This window comes from Limulus polyphemus, unplaced genomic scaffold (genome assembly GCF_000517525.1).
Source record: "Limulus polyphemus unplaced genomic scaffold, Limulus_polyphemus-2.1.2 Scaffold4293, whole genome shotgun sequence".
NCBI lineage: Eukaryota > Metazoa > Arthropoda > Merostomata > Xiphosura > Limulidae > Limulus > Limulus polyphemus.
This window is the reverse complement of record NW_013669903.1, coordinates 51135-70131: the sequence shown is the minus strand read 5'-3', so window position 1 is coordinate 70131 and position 18997 is coordinate 51135. Positions and strand designations below refer to the sequence as shown.

Here is an 18997-nt window from a genome sequence, read left to right as displayed (position 1 = left end):
ACCTATATATAGTTTGCTAGATATAGAAATTTGCTGTCTGTTTTTATTTTATTTTATTGTGAAGCAAGTATCTCTTAAGTGGCCAGGTTTATCATATTGTTACGACAGCGAAAGTCATGTGACGCTGGTAACACGTCATCAGTTTCTAGATGGATCATGACTTTTCCTGGCAACTCTAGTCTTTTCCAGGCGCCCTCTATTTTAGTATATAAGTCCTGCAAATAAAGCGGAGATATAATTGCAGAGAGATAGATATCGAGACAGATAATTGAGTCAAGCGAGCAGTAGTGACCGTAAGTAAAGTGCGTGAATCGTTGTGAATTATAGCGTGTGTTTAAGTTAAACTGACTGTGGAAATTCTGTGTATTGCAAAGTTGTATTGAGAAAGAATAAACTAGTTTTATTTAAGAAAGGACTTGTATCGCTGAAGTTCCTCGGGAAGAATTTATACCGGAAATTAACAAACAAGCAGATACGTAACAATATCTATAACAGTTACCTATTTTTGGCATTCTTTAGGAGGCCTTATTCCCTACAAACTTTTGTCTGTAGTTCCTGGCCATATTTTCCTTCAAGTTACACTTGAAAGATCTGTTACCTTTTGCATTACTTCCTCTGCTCCATTTAACTAGTAATCTAACTGGTCCTTTAAGTTCTTCTAAACTGTTGTCAGTGAAATTTGATGTTTCAAGATGGTGTCTTTAGTTGTTTTTTGTAACCATAATGGATTATAGTTCCATTCCCAACTTCAGAGCATTCTTTAAGGATGTACACCTACTTTGCTTCTGCCTAACTGTCATATCCTCATCTGTAGTGCCCTCTATAAATTGGTTATGTGCCAATGAATCTATCATTTGTTGAGGATCTTCTTGGTAAGATAATTGGGCAATTCTTTTAAAATCTTTTGAAAGTTCAGTGAAGGTCACTTCTTTCCTCCATACCATTTTCTGAAACTTTGCTCTAGATACTTCTTTGTTGTACAACAAGTCTGAACTTCTTGGATAAGGTGGCTATCAATGCTTAATAGCTGTTCAGTTGTTATCTGGAAAGTTGCTCAATGTTGTCAAAGCTGATAGTTTTAAATGGCAGCAAGATGAATGGCTTGTTGTTCACTATTCCAACCATTTGCTGTGAAAATTATTTCAAACTGAGCTTGTTATAACTCCCATGGTACCTGTCCACCATAGTCCACTGGTTTTCCTGTTGACTAATGTTGAAATGGTCAGCCAAATTCTGGTACTGGATTTGATAATGTCATTACTGGAGTAGTCCAGGAAAGTTTCTCATGAACAGGTGGTGTACTACAAGTGGTAACATAATATATAACATAACATTTTGGGACAACATGGGACTTATTGGTCCATCTCAGCTGTTCCATCCTCAAAACTAAATGAAAATGATTGAAAAAATAAAATTTAAAGCCAGCCCTTTTCATTCATATAGTTATCAAGCTTTTTCTTAAACTCACTTAAATATACTTCTTCTACAACATCTGAAGGCAACCCATTAGCTGAAGATGACTCCTACCTTGCCAAAATTTATATTTGTGTCCTACTATTCTCATCGTTAAATATAAAAAAGATGATACATCAACACTTTCAATTCCTTTACAATCTGAAACACCTCAATCAGATCCCCCCTAACTCTTTTTTTTTCAAGAGAAAACAATTAAATACCAAATAAGTTCTTCTGTTCCATATTTTGTAGCAGATTGTATTCCATGCTGGTGCAGGAAGAGCTTTAACTGGCTTAATTTTGTTCTTCTGTTCCATATTTTGTGGCAGATTGTATTCCATGCTGGTGCAGGAAGAGCTTTAACTGGCTTAATTTTGTTCTTCTGTTCCATATTTTGTAGCAGATTGTATTCCATGCTGGTGCAGGAAGAGCTTTAACTGGCTTAATTTTGTTCTTCTGTTCCATATTTTGTAGCAGATTGTATTCCATGCTGGTGCAGGAAGAGATTTAACTGGCTTAATTTTTACATTTTAGAATTCATTTTTCAAGTGTCTTATTCTGTCACTAACGTTTTTTTTACCTCAATAATGCTCTTTTCTACCTAATTGGTGTCTTTTTTGTATATCTTCAATTTTATCATCACAGCTTTCTGTACTTGAATATCCTTCTGTATATCTTCAAACTTGCCATTATAATCTCTTTTGAAAATCTTAAATAGCTTCTTCAGTCAGATTTATTTTTTAAACAGTAGGTTTCTCTCTTTTAACTCCACTCTTGAATTCTTCTAATTTTTTGTCCTGTTTTTCCTAGTTTTCTTTAAATTTTCTGTCTCGTTCCTCCTGATCATTGCTTAATAATTTCATGTCTCAATTAATGCTTGAATCTCACTACTTGAGAATGTTTAAGGTTTTTGAAGCCAACATTCTCTAATTATTCTTGGTGCTTTGATTATCATAATTTATAAGTTATTCCTATTTCAAATTACACTAATATTTCATTGTGATTTCCATTATTTGATAAAAATTTAACTAAATCTGAGGTTTGCCAAAAAAAAAACACAAAACTTTTTCCTAAGGGGTTAAATAACTTAAGTAACACATTCACTGCAATAATAATAATAGGTGTTTTTTTTTAGTAAGTGAAATTTGAAAGGTTTTTCAAATAATTGCAATTTCATGTCAAATACTTTACAAAAAGAGTATTGTTAATACTGAGAACTAAGTTTGTTAGAATATGACTAGAAACATTTCTTTTTATGAGTAGTTAACATGTATTAAATATGAATTTAATAAAAGACCTAATACACTTCATAGGTTTCATCTTGAGACAGTATAAACTGCTACCTACATACTTTAAGAATATTTTCTGTTTTACCAGTGGTTTGGACGTTGAATCTTGTGAACACGTACATTCTTTAGCCAGGGGATTAAGTTCAACTGAGGCGCTTCTAAGACTTCAACTTTATGGGAAGAATTCTATCTTGGTGGAAGTTAAACCAATATTCAAGTTGATTTTCCAAGAAGTAAGAAACCTGTTATTCTAGAAGAATGATGTTTTATTGAAAGTTGTTCTTCCAGCTCTTACTTTTGTCTCTTCTGTTTTTGAATATATATAATTATGTGGAAAGACAATAAACATAAATGGTCCCTATCATTTTTTGCTTCTTGTATTGTGTAATTTCCTCTTTATGTGGTATAATAATACTTTTTTCATACTTTTGTCATGAGCAAAATTTCTAATTTTGAAGTTGTTTGTCTCTTATATATACTTATTTCTATAGATTAGGTGGCACTATTATAATATAGGATATTTAAAACTATAAGTTCAAAATATGTAATATTTTACTTAAAGCTACAGATGTTTTGATATAAGAATTTTTTAAGTATTCACATCATCACAAACTACAGTAACTTGTATTTGAAGTGTGGAATGGAATATGAACCCAAGTTGTTCTTAAAGGAAAAATGGAAATTTTGTTGACCTGACACATGAAAATTACTATTCTAATACAGTTAATATATTTATAATCAGCACTTATATTTCAAGTAACATATATGTAAATAACAAGTTTGTAAATTATGAACAAGAGCTTATCTTGCTAAATCTTTTAATTTTTCTATTTTACAACTATGTCTTTTTCTCATTTAAAATGTTGTAATAAAAGTAGCATATTAGTTCTGACTTGTTCTTATTAAAATGGTTTTAATAAATCAGTTCTGTTTTGTTCTCATTAAAAACATCATAATAAAGCTGGTGTCAGTTCTGTTTTGTTCCCAATAATAACATCATACCCATGCTGGCATCAATTCTGTTTTGTTCTCATTAAAAACATTCTAATGATGTTGTTATCAGTTCTGTTTTATTCTGATTAAACATGATAACAAAGCTGGTGTCAGTTCTGTTTTGTTCTCATTAAAAACATTCTAACGATGTTGTTATCAGTTCTGTTTTATTATGATTAAACATCATAACAAAGCTGGTGTCAGTTCTGTTTTGCTATCATTAAATAAAAGTAGTTTTTACTGAAGACTAGTCTGGGCTTCTAAGTAATACAATTGGTAGGGCACTGGCCCTGTAATTGTTTTTAACCATAATGATTGGTTGATAGGTATAATGAATAATACTAGCAATGTTTTTTTTTTTTTTGTAAATCAAAATAGCATCCACCATAACTTTTAAGCTACTTTATTTGGATGTACTTACACAACTAGTATTGTTATTATATACTGTCAGTTCAATATATGTATATATTATATATAGAACCTTATTATTTATGTTTTATTTCAGATTGGTAGTCCATTCTACATGTATCAGATATTTATTGTTATTGTTTGGATGGTTCAAGTTTACTACCAGTTTTCTGTGTGTGTTGTTCTTCTGTCTACTATCTCAATCACTGCCACTGTATGGGAAACCAGGAAGGTAAGGGTTTGTTATAACTACTACTGTGCTTAAAAACAGGGAGAGTGTTTCTAAAATTGGTATTTCTTTGTTAAATCCACATTACATCAGTACTTTTGTGTCAAATCCATATGACATCAGTATCTGGAGAGTAGGAAGCTAGACATCAAATTTTGGCATTATCACAATTAGGCACTAAATATATTAATTCAAAATAAAGCATAGAGCATTGAAAATATCAATTTTTAAACAGTACTAGATCTTATATTAGAAAAGAATGCTATTTTTAAACTACTTAAACAAGAAATAAAATCAGTAATTGTTCATATACATTACTTCAAGTGAAAATAAGAATGTTACCTATATACACAGTAAACAAAAAAGTATAAGCTTTAGAATATTAAAGTGACAACTTTAAAAATGTATACTATTTTTGTCACTTGATACAAAAGTAAGTTAATAAATGTAACAAAATTGTTAAACGGCATAAAACTTTATTAACACTCACACTATTTTCCTCTAGCTGTAACAGCCAGACATACCAGGCAGATGTATTAAACAGAAGGAATATTTTAAGTCATTCCAAAAATTAACAACACATTCCTTAGCTTCTTTAACAAAGTTCCATAAAACTGAAATATTTCAATTATTGCAGTAAAGTAAAACGTAGGCCTAGCTATCAATTAAACTAGCCTACAGGTAATTACCACTTCTTTAGATTATTTTCAACCTAACCAAACTCTTAACACACAAACAAGCTATAACACTGCCATTACACATGACTAAAACTTGTATAGAATAACTAACTGTTCATTGGTAGATCATTATTTAAAATAGAAAATGAAGATACATTTTAACCTAAGTTTTGTGCACTTGATAATGATTGCACCAGCAATTGAAACATTGTGCAAATAAACAAAAAAATCAGCAAAAACTATGAAACTGTGGTTTCTTATAATAATTAGTAGCAATTAGAAAACTCAAAAATTAAATCTATCACACTAGTCAGTTGTTTGGTTGAAATTACAAGCAGTGTTACAAACTTTAGGCTTAGCCTCAACAAATGCATATTTTTTTTAATGTAGAGGACACCAAATAAAACTTTCATAAATAATATTTTTCTTTATTATATGGAGTGAATTTTAATACCTCACTGTAAAGTTTAACAAGTACATTAAACAATAATATTTAAGCATATCTTATAACTAAAACAGAAAATTGCACAAAACTTACAAAATCATTTTAAGACCTGGTGATATATATCAAACATGACATCACGTTTCCATCCTCCACAACAGATTAAATGAATTATCTGTTGAATACATTAACTCCAGGATTTATCTACCATTGACATTTATGTAACTGGGTTTTAAAACCCCAAAAGTCCAATGATTTTAGTATTGTTAGAGGTTTCTCTTATTATCATTAATTTTGTTGACAGTAAATAGTTATTAGTAAATGAGAATAAGATGGTTCAGTAATTTTCATGTTTTGCATAAGAAACATTTGTATTAATTTTTAAAATCTAAATGTTTTTTTTTCTTGTTTATTTGCTGTCAGGCACAAAACTTCACATTGGGCTACCAGTTCTCTGCTCATTGCAGGTATTGAAACCCAATGTTTTGTGATAAAAGCTTTCAGACTTGTTGCTGGACCACTGGAGGGCTTAAATTAATCTTTTAATGTGCTGTTTAATGTAAAACTTTTCTTGTTAAGAAAAAGTAATGTTTATATATTTCCAGCAAAGTAAAGCTCTGAGAAATGCTGTTCATTCTCATTCTGAAGTGACTGTTTTGAGAGATGGATATGGTAAGTTATAATAACATATATATTTATGTAAATACTTTTTATTTACTTTCCATCCAACTGAAACATGTATATCTTTTTTTTCTAATGATATGTAATGTGTGTCTGAGGGCTTTTTTGTACAATAATACACAAGATTCATAACTTTAATATTTCTTTTTTACACAAGTAAAACAAGCTTAAAATTAGTGTATATTGAAATTACCTTGAAAGTATATAAAGAAAGATGTATTCAAGCATTATATGAAATATAAAACTGTCAGTATTTTTCAAACCATGATATTATACCCAGAAATACAGAAGTCATCACATGAACTGGTTCCTGGTGACGTTATTTTTCTACCTCAACACCAATGTGTCATGGAGTGCGATGCCATACTTTTGAGTGGAACTTGTGTTGTGAGTGAAAGCATGTTAACAGGTACAATAAATACTTTCCTAACATGTCGTTGTTTTATTGATAATTTTCACGGTTGTTAATATTTATAAAATAGAAAAATTTATTTTGGTGCTTAAAAATATATATGTGAGTAAATTCAAAGATAAGTAAAATCATATTGATATAATCACAGCTCTGATTGACCTTTTAGAACCTTGTAGGTAAATGTATTTTATTGTTTATGAATACATAATCTCAGATGGATTAGGATCTGTTGTTGAAAACCAGAAAAAATATATATATATATGTGTGTGACTACTAAATTAAGAGGTTTAGTAATTTGTATTAAAATGATTTTGAAATCTCATCATGTCATTACAATCCATATTGCCATGTCCAGTCATGCTGTATCTAACAACTGTGCATCTTTAAATTAACATAGAGGTTTAGTAATTTGTATTAAAATGATTTTGAAATCTCATCATGTCATTACAATCCATATTGCCATGTCCAGTCATGCTGTATCTAACAACTGTGCATCTTTAGAGCCCTGCAACATACTTTTTGTTAAAAAATTATCCTTCATAAGGTTGTCACATCCAAAACATACCCCTGCACTGTGTTTGCTTTCCATAAGCCATTTAATGTATCTAGATAATGGTTTCCCAGATCTCATATCAACAACCAAATCATACAGAAACACATAGGCACAGCATCCAACAACTTGATTGTTATATCATAGTATGCTTTATTCTCCAGCTGCTTGAGGTATGAGTCCTGTGAATAAGTATTTGTGGAAGCAGCTTTTGTACCCATGCCTTGTACATATCACACAGGGATATATATTATTCTTCATTATTTGGTGCACTGTTATGTGGGACATGTGAAAGGTTTTTCTAGTCTCCTATGTCTTCATATTGGATTCTCATCTGTTACAAGATGTCACTCTTTGCATCATTACCACAACTCAGGTGTGACTGGTTGCAGTTCTATTTGTAGATGGGCCTGATGTCCCAAGTTGATGCATATTCCATTGTTTTACAATGCCATAAAGTGCTAGGGATATCTTCATCTTGAAAATTCTAAATCACCAATCTAGACACATATTTATGATCTGAATGTATGAATATTTTGCATTTGAAAGGGCTCTTACATATCATTCCACAAACTGATAAGTTTTCAGTGACATTTCTCTAATTAAGTAACACCAAACAGTTTTAAAATGTACTTCTTATAAATGTCATTCCATCATGACTTTATATTGGCTGTGGTTTTCATATGACATGCTAATTTGTGTATTCAAAACTGTTTTAATATAACATATTCAGCCCTATTAAATTAGCTGTTGTGTAGGCATAGCAATCTGTTAGTAGTAATGTTTGCATGAAACTCCTACTAAATGTCATTCATTAAACACACTCCAAGACCAATGTGCAAAAATCATTTTGTTGTATTAATATTTTATTATGAAAATATTTTTTTATATTGCATTTCACTACTTACCTCTTAAATAATTAGTTAAAGATAAGTTTCAAGAAGATGTAAAGGAATGAAAGATGTATCTGAATTGTCTAGTTTTGAATCAGTTAATAAGAAATAGTAGAAATCTTAGCTGAAATGTCAAATTTTGGGCCATGTTTTTTAAAGATATGAGAAGTTCAAGCTGATTGTTAACTTTAGGGTCAGTTTTGTAAAGATATAAAGAAACAGAAGAGCTGTCTGAATTGTAACATTTTAGGCCAGTAAGATTAGAGCTACCATCATGACATAAAAGAACTAGACTATTTAATTCAAACTTCTAGAAGTAAGAGGTAAATTATATTAAAGTTAGACATATAACAAGGATGACTTATGAATAAACTCCAATCATAAATATATGGGTTAACTTGCTTCTAGAAGTAAGAGGTATTCAAGTTAACCGATATATTTATGATTGGAGTTTATTCATAAGTCACCCTTGTTATATGTCTAACTTTAATATAATACCTCTTACTTCTAGAAGATTCAAGTTAACCCATATATTTATGATTGGAGTTTATTTATAAGTCATCTTTGTTATATGTCTAACTTTAATATAATACCTCTTACTTCTAGAAGATTCAAATTAACCCATATATTTATGATTGGAGTTTATTTATAAGTCATCCTTGTTATATATCTAACTTTAATATAATACCTCTTATTTCTAGTTTATTCATAACATCATATTTTATACCTTTAATTTTATACCATGATTTAATTGTATGGCACTAATATTTGTTATGAAACAATAATGACTGTCATATCACAGAAATACTTCTTATGCATTTCAGTTTTTTTTGTTTCTAAAAATGATCACCATGATTTTAAGAATGTTGTTTAAATATTGGTTTATGATTTCCATTCTATTGAGTAATAAGTTAACTATTTCTGTTTATCAGGAGAAAGTACACCCATTACTAAAGTTCCTATAGCTCAAGACTCCAACCATCCATACAGTCCTCTTTCTAACAAGAGAAGTACAATATTTTGTGGGACAGAAATTTTACACTCCTGCTCAAGTGAAAGCTCTGCAGTTAAGGCTCTTGTGTACAGGACAGGTACAAATGGTTTATAATTTATTTTTCAAATGTAGATAATGTCAGCTATTTGCATAAAGATGCAAGAACATGTGAATCATGTAAGCTTCTGATAGTCACATTATTTACATCAAAATGGTTTAGTTATGTGCATGGAAAATAATTTCATTTTTAAACAGAACATTTATACTTTAGATTACAGCAACAACAACACTCCAGGTATTTTTTTTTTAGATAACAGAATTAACAAATTTCCACATAATTTTTATAAACACAAAATTTTTTCTTTAGATAAAGTAATACTAACTAAACTGCAGGCAATCTTTTTTACCCCGAACATTCTTCTAGTTACTCCAGATAATTCTTTATACCTACATTCTTACTTTATATTACCTCAGTAATGGTACTCTAGATAATTACATTGTAATCTGAAGAAAAAAGTTAGATATAACACTAATAGCACTCCAGACACTCCTTTTATACTTAGCATTATTTCTTTAGGCTACATCACTAACAACATTCCAGAAAGTCCTTTTACACCTTATATTCTTTTTTTAAATATTACAAAACTAATGACAGTCCATACAGTTACTTTCTTCTTTTAGACACGTCAATAGTAACAACACTCCAGATATTCCTTTCACAGTCTACTTTCTTCTTTTAGACACGTCAATAGTAACAACACTCCAGATATTCCTTTCACAGTCTACTTTCTTCTTTTAGACACATCAGTAGTAACAACACTCCAGATATTCCTTTCACAGTCTACTTTCTTCTTTTAGACACATCAATAGTAACAACACTCCAGATATTCCTTTCACAATCTACTTTCTTCTTTTAGACACATCAATAGTAACAACACTCCAGATATTCCTTTCAGAGTCTACTTTCTTATTTTAGACACATCAAAAATAACAACACTCCAGATATTCCTTTCACAGTCTACTTTTTTCTTTTAGACACAGCAGTAGTAACAACACTCCAGATATTCCTTTCACAGTCTACTTTCTTTTTTTAAGACAAGTCACTAGTAACAACACTCCAGATATTTTTATGTTTCTTTTTACAGCAGAAAATACTTATTCTTGATATAAAAATATTTGATCCAACAATGTTCCTATATCTGGGATTTATACATGAACATTTATTGTTGGCTCTTTGGCCTCAAATCAGTTCATGCATTACACCTATGTAGTAAACCTGTAAGAGTCCAGGTTTTGAATTTTTATAAAATTGTTATATTTTTACATTTATATTGATTTTATTGACATTACTGTTACATTTTCTTTTTAGTCAGATATCTGTACCAACAGTCAAAGGTTATATTGAGAACTGATATAATGATCTACATTTGACCAAATATCAAGTAAATATAAAGTATATATTTACTCTTAGTAAACAAGTGTATTATTAATCTTCGGTTGTTTTACTTTATACATAGAGTCTGGCTAAAATGCATTAAACAAGTAATATAATGAACACTGCTAAAAGCTGAGTGATAGTTAGTATTTTTTTAATTCACTTACAGAAAAGTAGGGAAAATATTTTCCAAACTTTGAAAATCAATCTGTGAGTTGATGAGTCTGAATTCAGGTGATTGGGTGAGATACAGCGGGATGTCATGGTTTTTGTTATTCAAGTTAGGACCAAAAACATTGAATTCCAACAAAAGGTTCTATACCATAACCTTATAAAATCACACTTTACTGCCAAAAAACACACCTCTAAATAGTGTTCAACCACAAAGTTGCAGAGTTTAGAGCAGTGGTTCCCAACCTTTTGTAGCCCTTGCACTCTTTAAGGAAGCCCTAGCACCTCTCCTCTTAAAAGTGTGCATTAGACATTTCCTCTTGGCGATATTTGAGGGGGAAAACAGACCTTGTATGGCCTCTTCTGTGCACCCCTTGGACCCTCATTTTGCACCCTCAGAGGGTGCCAACACCCCTGATTTTAGAGGGTTGGTAAGGCTGTGTTCCTCATACACAAATTTTAGAAGTGTTCATGTTCAGGAAAATACCATGCTTAGTCACTTTATAGTGGCAAATAAGCTTTATTGCTTAACCATCTCTATTACAGAACTCATGAAAACCATGGAGAAAACTGTTTTATATAGTTAAGAAACCAGATCTTGTATTGTGTAACATGTGAGGCAATGGCCTTGTTTAGTGATGGGGGTATGGGTTTTACTTCCTTATAGCATGGAAATTAATGCAAGTTCAGCAATGATGGTAAGCAATTCATATTCCACATATTACAAGGAGTTAATCTCTATTCAGAATATGAAAAAGTAATAACAAACTTTGTTTGGGAGTCAATACACCAAACATGTTTCCATGATTCACAGACTGGATGTTTAGTTGAATTTTAAAAAATATTTGTAACGATTTAATAATATGAGCTCTTTTAAAGGCTCCAAAATAAGTAAATTACTCAAATATTGTTTAAAATTAAGATAATCAATATAATAAATACATAGTGTTCATTCAAAAATATAGCTTTAAAACTACAAACAAATGTACTGTTAGGACTAACTTTAGAGCAATGCAAATATTATAAAGTGTATTAGGTTTCAGTATTGTAATTATGTTGAAAATTATAATGCATGAGTTGTCCATATATTTATAAAGTATCTTACATTGCACTAGCTTAACTTGCAGATGCACAGCTGATATTACACTATCTTATCTTTGTAATAAGCTACAGCAAATATGTTATTTTATCCATCAAGCATAAAGAACTAAGTTTATATTTCAGTAGATGTTAGGGAACCAAACTGTTAAAACATTATAATGTCAAAAATTTTTGAATTTCATAATAGGTTTTTCAACAGCTAAAGGAGAACTTGTAAGGTCCATTCTCTTTCCCAAGCCTGTACAGTACAAACTATACTCAGAGTTGTTCAAGTCGATGATAATTTTTCTTGTATTAGGTGGGTTGTATAGTTTATAGAAAAATTACCATAAAAAATCATGCTTATAAAATAACTAGTAGTTATGTTAGAGAGATATAAAGAAGGTAATTGTGAAAAAAAATTCTTTTTTCCAGAAATGGACATAAATATATCTTGTAATTTTCTGTTTTTGTGATGCCACCTTTTAGTAATTCTCTGTTGTTGTTTTTTTAAATAAAAAATAAAATAAGAGATTTTGAAAGAGTTATATTTCTTCTTTATTAAAGAAATATTAGCAGGTTATGAAACTATAATATAACATTTGAAATTAAATTATTCTTTACATTTTTCTCATGTTGTGCTTTCTGACTTAGTTGTATTTGTTTGTTCACCTGAGCAATACCTTTATAATTATAAATAATCATAATTTTAAAACATTTATTACAATAAAGTGGAATTTGAGTTTTCCTTAATTTTTGTATGTTTAATTTTTTTTGTGAATTATTTACTTATTGTTAAGACTAGTGCATAAGTGATATGTATATACTCAAAGCCTTTGTTGTCACGATTTTCACAATGATATACAGCCCATAGTTATGTTAACTTCTCACATTATGATAAACTACAGTAGAGTAAGACAACAGCCGATTTACACAATTTTTAAATTTTGCAAGTATAGAAGTAACTTTAGATCACATTTTTGAAGGACAATGTTTTAATTTACAACTGATAACTGTCTGATATTTAATACAAAAGTATAATTAATCAAAAATACTTATTTTTATTACATACTTTGGACATTTTGAATGACCAAAAATCATGATTTATAAGTTTTATTATACAAATATGAATATAATCCACTTGTGGTAAGGTTAGCTCATCCCTTAAATATAGGTATGGTTGATAACATTTTATCAGGGTGACTCCAAACTCTTGAAGTAAAATTTGTTTATTTTTATATGAACCTTGAATGTATAGTTGAGGCTGTTTAGTTTTAAAACAATTCTTATGTGGTAAGTGTTAAAGGAGAATCCATAAACAAGGTGAGTGTAAATTTAGAAGGACAATTTGGTTTTTACAATCATCAAACTTTTCACTATTTTAGCATACAGAATATTACTGGTAGCATTAAATGTTGCATTTCTGATATTCTGAACCATCAAAAGAAAAATAGTTAGCATCAGAAACTAAACCCAGTAACTCAAGCACTTTGAAAAGGTAGACTTTCCTTCAGTGGGGTAAATGACAAATGTTGCAATGTATGAATTATTCTATACATACCTAAGTTTTGATGTTATATACTTTCCTTTGTAAATAATGGTGTCATTGTGAATTACTGGATTTACAAATTAAAAACAAACTATATAATGGACTATTTATTGAACTAGAATTTAAAATGCACAAAGTGTTGGCTTACAGTATTCTATAAGATAAAATTTATTTTAGAGAAAATCTTCAGCACATTATATTTTTTACAGTCACAATGACTGAAAACAGATTATTACTCTGAACTAGGTATTCCAGCTATGGTGTACACAGCCATCATTTGGTCTCATCATGGGGTAAGTTATTTCAACCAATAAATGAAGAGTGGAAGTCAGCTGATCTAAGTATTTTATTCACTAACTCACTTAAAGTTGATTAAATACTCTAGAAACGTAAATGTCAAAAATTACTGTTTTATTTCTAAAATTCATTTCATGTTGGAACTTTTACATATACTATATTTCTATCTACACTGCAACTCAGGACTACTTATATAAATCAAGAACTACTTTATATACATCAAGGACTACTTATGAACATAGAAATGGTAAGTCGTAACAATCTACATCAAGGACTACTTATGAACATAGAAATGGTAAGTCATAACAATCTACATCAAGGACTAATTATATACATAGAAATGGTAAGTCATAACAATCTACATCAAGGATTAATTATATACACAGAAATGGTAAGTCATAACAATCTACATCAAGGACTAATTATATACATAGAAATGGTAAGTCATAACAATCTACATCAAGGACTAATTATATACATAGAAATGGTAAGTCATAACAATCCACATCAAGGACTAATTATATACATAGAAATGGTAAGTCATAACAATCTACATCACAGACAACTAAAAACATAGAAATGGTATGATAATGTTTGTCACTTTATTAATAAGATGATGTCCTGATGAATGTTTGACCTTCTTTGATTCAGTACATAACCACTTTTACAGGTACATGGAAAGCAGAGTGAGAGGTTTGTATGATAATGTTTGTCACTTTATTAATAAGATGATGTCCTGATGAATGTTTGACCTTTTTTGATTCTGCACAGAATCAGTTTCACAGTTACCTAGAGACCAGAATGAGAGGTTTGTTTGATAATGTTTGTCATTAGGTAGGACATGAGTTTGTTGGATATTAGATCATGTGATGTACCACTGTTGCTAAAACAATGTCATAATGAGATGGTTATTTGCTGACATTGCCACTGACTGATCTTAGAGCATAGATCACTTATCATTGTATGTCAAGCCTGTGTTCTTTTTTCACACCACTTGTAAGATGTACAAGATGAAGGTATTCCTCCTTTGAGTGTTTAAATAAGTTGTTGTTTAAATTGTGATCTAAAAACAAACAATCTATAATTTAAAATATACTAGCTCAAAGAATTTTCTATTTAGTTACTCATTAAAACTTTAAATTGGTGTCCCTATACTCAATTTATATCCACAATTATGCATAAACTGTGGAAAGGTTTAATCTATTTTACTTCAAAATGTTTCTTTTTATTTACAATAATAAGTTATTAATATTTAGTATTTGGGTGTTTGGAAATGGGCTATTATTTGTATACATAGTTTGCAAGATTGGTGTTATAAAAATTAAATTTGTTTTTTTCTTTCTGTTTTTTAATGCTAGGCTAGTGCAAAAAATGTAGTGATTCTTGTGGTTGATGTCGCCACTTTTGTTGTTCCTCCTCTTCTGCCTGCTGTCATGACAAGTATTAATGCCCATGGTCAGCGAAGACTCAGGACTCATGATATCTTCTGTCTAAATTCTGGCCATATCAATTTTGCAGGAGGTTTAGACGTTGTTTGTTTTGATAAGGTATAAAACAAGTTGTTAGATCACCAAAATAGACATAAAATTGCTGTTGATATAAAGAACGTAATGAAAATAATTCAGTTTGAGAAGTCAGTTGCTTATAAATATGTTAATGGTAATGTTTTCTCTCTGAAGTAAAGATGTCTTATTGTGTAGCAGCTGGTTTGATTTTTTGATATGGATCAGAGATTTATGTCACCACCACTATATGCAATTTTTGCCATCACACAAAGTATTATCTTTCTTTGATGTGAGGAAAATTGCACCATCTGTTGGTTGAAAGGCATTGTTAATACACCTCATCTGTCTAGGAAGTTTTTGGATGATTTTTCAAGCTTCTAGTACAAATCTTCATTGGATTTTATGGAGATATGCACTAGCAGTTTGAAACATCATCCAAAAACTTTCTTTCTAGGCAGATATGGCTCATTAACAATGTCTTTCAAATATACTCTTTTCTGTCTAAATCAGGCATGTGAAACTTCCTCCAGGGCATGGGCCAGATAGCAATTTTTAAATGTATTTGTGGGCCTCACCATATGAAGCAAAATCATAGTTAATTATCTATATTTTAATATTATATAAGTTTTTAAGCTCTTACTTTTATAAGGCAATAGTAAAAAAAAATCCTGAATTCCCCTAGTGTGAGAAATGTGAAATTTTTTCTCTATGCATCCCCTCTTTTCTAATTTATTCACCACCCCTCCAATAGCTATGAAATTTAATGTAAATTACTGACTGTAGTATTGTCATCACTGAAACAAAGCATAATTTTCCCAACCTTCAATCTTATTCAGTTAGAGCTGGAGACATCAAATAAAAAAGCAGACCCCTCTTGCCACACCCACCTATCGCATCCTCTTATTCAGTATTTTTTATTAGTTCTCTCTAATGTTTAATACTATATTATTTATAACCAATAAAAAGCCAAGTTTTTTATCTATCTTGTGGCATATTATATTATATTGTTTTTTGTACAGAGAATTGTTACTTTCTCTTTTAGTAGAAGCTTTGTTCCAATGGGAAAGATATTGACAATCTTGCCAATGTTAGGAAGCCAGAAAAATTGTGATAGTTATGGAACATTGTCTGCTTTTCGTATCTTGTATTCTATGTTCTTTGGTGCATCATTTAGGTAAATAAAAATTATTTAGTGCACTACTACCATTACTATAAAAAAGTAGGGTTAGGTGTCATCAACAGTAGTCAGCAAAAAAAAAGGATTGTTTGTTTTGAATTTCGTGCAAAGCTACATGAGGGCTATCTGCATTAGCCATCTCTAATTTAGCAGTGTAAGACTAGAGGGAAGGCAGCTAGTCATCACCACCCACTGCCAACTTTTGGGCTACTTTTTTACCAATGAATAGTGGGATTGACCATCACATTATAATGCCCCCACAGCTGAAAGGGCGAGCATGTTTGGTGGGATGGGAATTCGATTGCATGACTCTCAGATCATAAGTCGAGTGCCCTAACCACCTGGCTATGATGGGCCCGCAAAAAAACAAAACAAGGAAGGCCCAGGTAAGTACTTTATTTCTTTTTTTTTCATGTGTATTATAAAAGTAATTACAATGTAAAAATAGGAAACTCTTTAGGTTAGTTAAGGTTAGATTAGGTCAAATAAATAATAATTAAAAATTTGAGTTTGTGGGCAGCTTGCGAGCCAGATTAGATTATATTTTAGGAACTCCTCATGGACCGGATAAAACCAACTCATGGGCTGGATGCGGCTCACGAGCCATATGATGCACATGCCTTGTCTAAACCTTATGTAAAGCAGTATCTTTTTAGTTATTCTTACAAACATCAATAGTAAAATCAAAGAGTTTTATTTTTTCATATATAATTTTGTAGCTAAAAAGGGTTATACACAAACCAGAGTACATTTATTGATAATTATTTTAGTAGTTTCAAAATCACTTAATAAATAATGTTGGCATACTATAAGAAAACTGTTATTCTGTTAAAACATCAGTAAGCAATTGTAAACTAACAGATATACCTGTGTGTGTGTGTTTGTCTTTGCTCTATTGTTAAACCTAATGGATAAATATTGAATAAAAATGAAATTTCTCTCAGATTTAACACAGCATTTAATGAGTATTTTAACATTTAGCAAGATACACGTGATTTACAATTCATACTTACTTTCACAGACTGGAACACTAACTGAAGACAACCTTGATTTAGCTGGAATAATCCCAATCCAAGATGTCAGGTACTGTAGTCACAAGTAATTGTTTTGTCATCTTATAGTTTTTATTATTTTTAAAACAAAATAATGCAGTACATACCACCTTGTGAAATCTTTAATACAAAGTTTCTATACGACAGACACACAAAGTTTTATATTCAAGCACAAGAATGAAGTTTGTGTTCTTTGTATACTCTTTCATATGTGTAATTTAAGCTTTTTTCATTGGAGGACCTATGTGAACAACCAATTAGTGTATTACGCTAGAAAGTTCATTACATATAAAAGGTATTATATTCTCAGGTACACTGATAACTTTAGAAATAAGAGTAATAACACCAACAGTAAGAGGTTTGGCAGAATAAAAACTGAATATTTCACTTGAATGTGATGAAAAAACTGGATATAATTAGAATGTGAAAACTTTATTAAACAAACGGACATTACACTAAAGTGGAATAACCTAGAACCAAAAGTGTGGAGACAGCTTGAATGGATAATGAAGAAAACTTTATTATATATGTACAATATTTTGACAAGGTTATGTCATCATCAAGTACCCAATGATGACATAATCTTGTTGAAACATGGTACATTTATAATACGTTTTTCTTCATTACACATTCAAACTGTCACCAAACTTTTTATTTTCTAAAAAAAGCGAGTTCCTCATCATCAAATTTAAACCCAGAACTAAACGTGCACATGGCACCAAAGGGGAATAACACAGAATTATAGGTAACTATCGTAAAATAAATTTAGCCTGGTTTCAAATCTACTCTCTGTTGGCTAAACTATGTACAGTGAAAATGTGTGCTTGTGAAAAATTTCAGAAATATTGGGCTCTCTGAACTAGAAAGAAAAAAAGAAACTATTGAGTTAAGAATTATAAAAATCAGCTCTAAATTTAAGAACCTTTCATGTAATACAATGAGAATCATATTTAATAAGTAAGGAAAGGCCATTTATATGTACTAAGTTAGGCATAATTACATGTAATAAGAAAATAAAAGGCATTTTAAAAGTAGTAAGTTAGGAATCATTACATGTAATAAGAAAATAAAAGGTTTTTTAGAAGTAGTAAGTTAGGAATCATTACATGTAATAAGAAAATAAAAGGTTTTTTAGAAGTAGTAAGTTAGGAATCATTACATGTAATAAGAAAATAAAAGGTTAATACATTTAATCAGCAACAGGAAGCAAAATCTTGTGAGGAAGCTGGTGTTCTAAGTAAAGACAGTTAAAATTTGCTAAGAAATATTGGTCATCTGCAATATTACAGGCTTCCTCCTATATTTCACAGTTTGTTTGTGTTACAGGCTTCCTCAAATGTTTCACACTTTGTTTATATTACAGGATTCCTAACGTATTTCACAGTTTATTTTACAGGCTTCCTCACACTTTTCACACATTTGATAAGAAACAAGATTATGACACTTATGATATACAACATTGTTTATTGACAAAAAGGGGACATGGATAAACGTTTCGAAATTCTATCAGATTCCATCTTCAGTATCTAAAGCAAAATAAAATGAATTTACATAAGTCTATGGACAAAATATAAACAAATAAAAACACAAAACAGTAATCATGAGGAGAAACTACAGCAAGAAAACACAACGGAAAAAAAAAAGGGAAAATCAATAATACGAACATATTAAAATATCGTTATATTTAGCAACTTCACTTTGACAGGGT

General features: G+C 30.3%; 1 protein-coding gene across 3 annotated transcripts in view; it reads left to right on the top strand.

Annotated features, from left to right (window-relative positions):
• LOC106470919 (probable cation-transporting ATPase 13A3) overlaps positions 1-18997 on the top strand; it is a 69126-nt gene that overhangs the window by 20399 nt on the left and 29730 nt on the right. For 2 of the 3 annotated variants that reach the window (XM_022399564.1, XM_022399566.1), the window contains exons 4-12: positions 2833-2977; positions 4243-4377; positions 6099-6165; positions 6455-6583; positions 8962-9120; positions 11918-12028; positions 13505-13551; positions 14914-15102; positions 17259-17320. In XM_022399564.1, coding sequence (XP_022255272.1) covers positions 2833-2977; positions 4243-4377; positions 6099-6165; positions 6455-6583; positions 8962-9120; positions 11918-12028; positions 13505-13551; positions 14914-15102; positions 17259-17320 — 1044 coding nt within the window. The remainder of the gene's footprint in view (positions 1-2832; positions 2978-4242; positions 4378-6098; positions 6166-6454; positions 6584-8961; positions 9121-11917; positions 12029-13504; positions 13552-14913; positions 15103-17258; positions 17321-18997) is intronic. The other variant, XM_022399565.1, reaches the window with a different exon arrangement.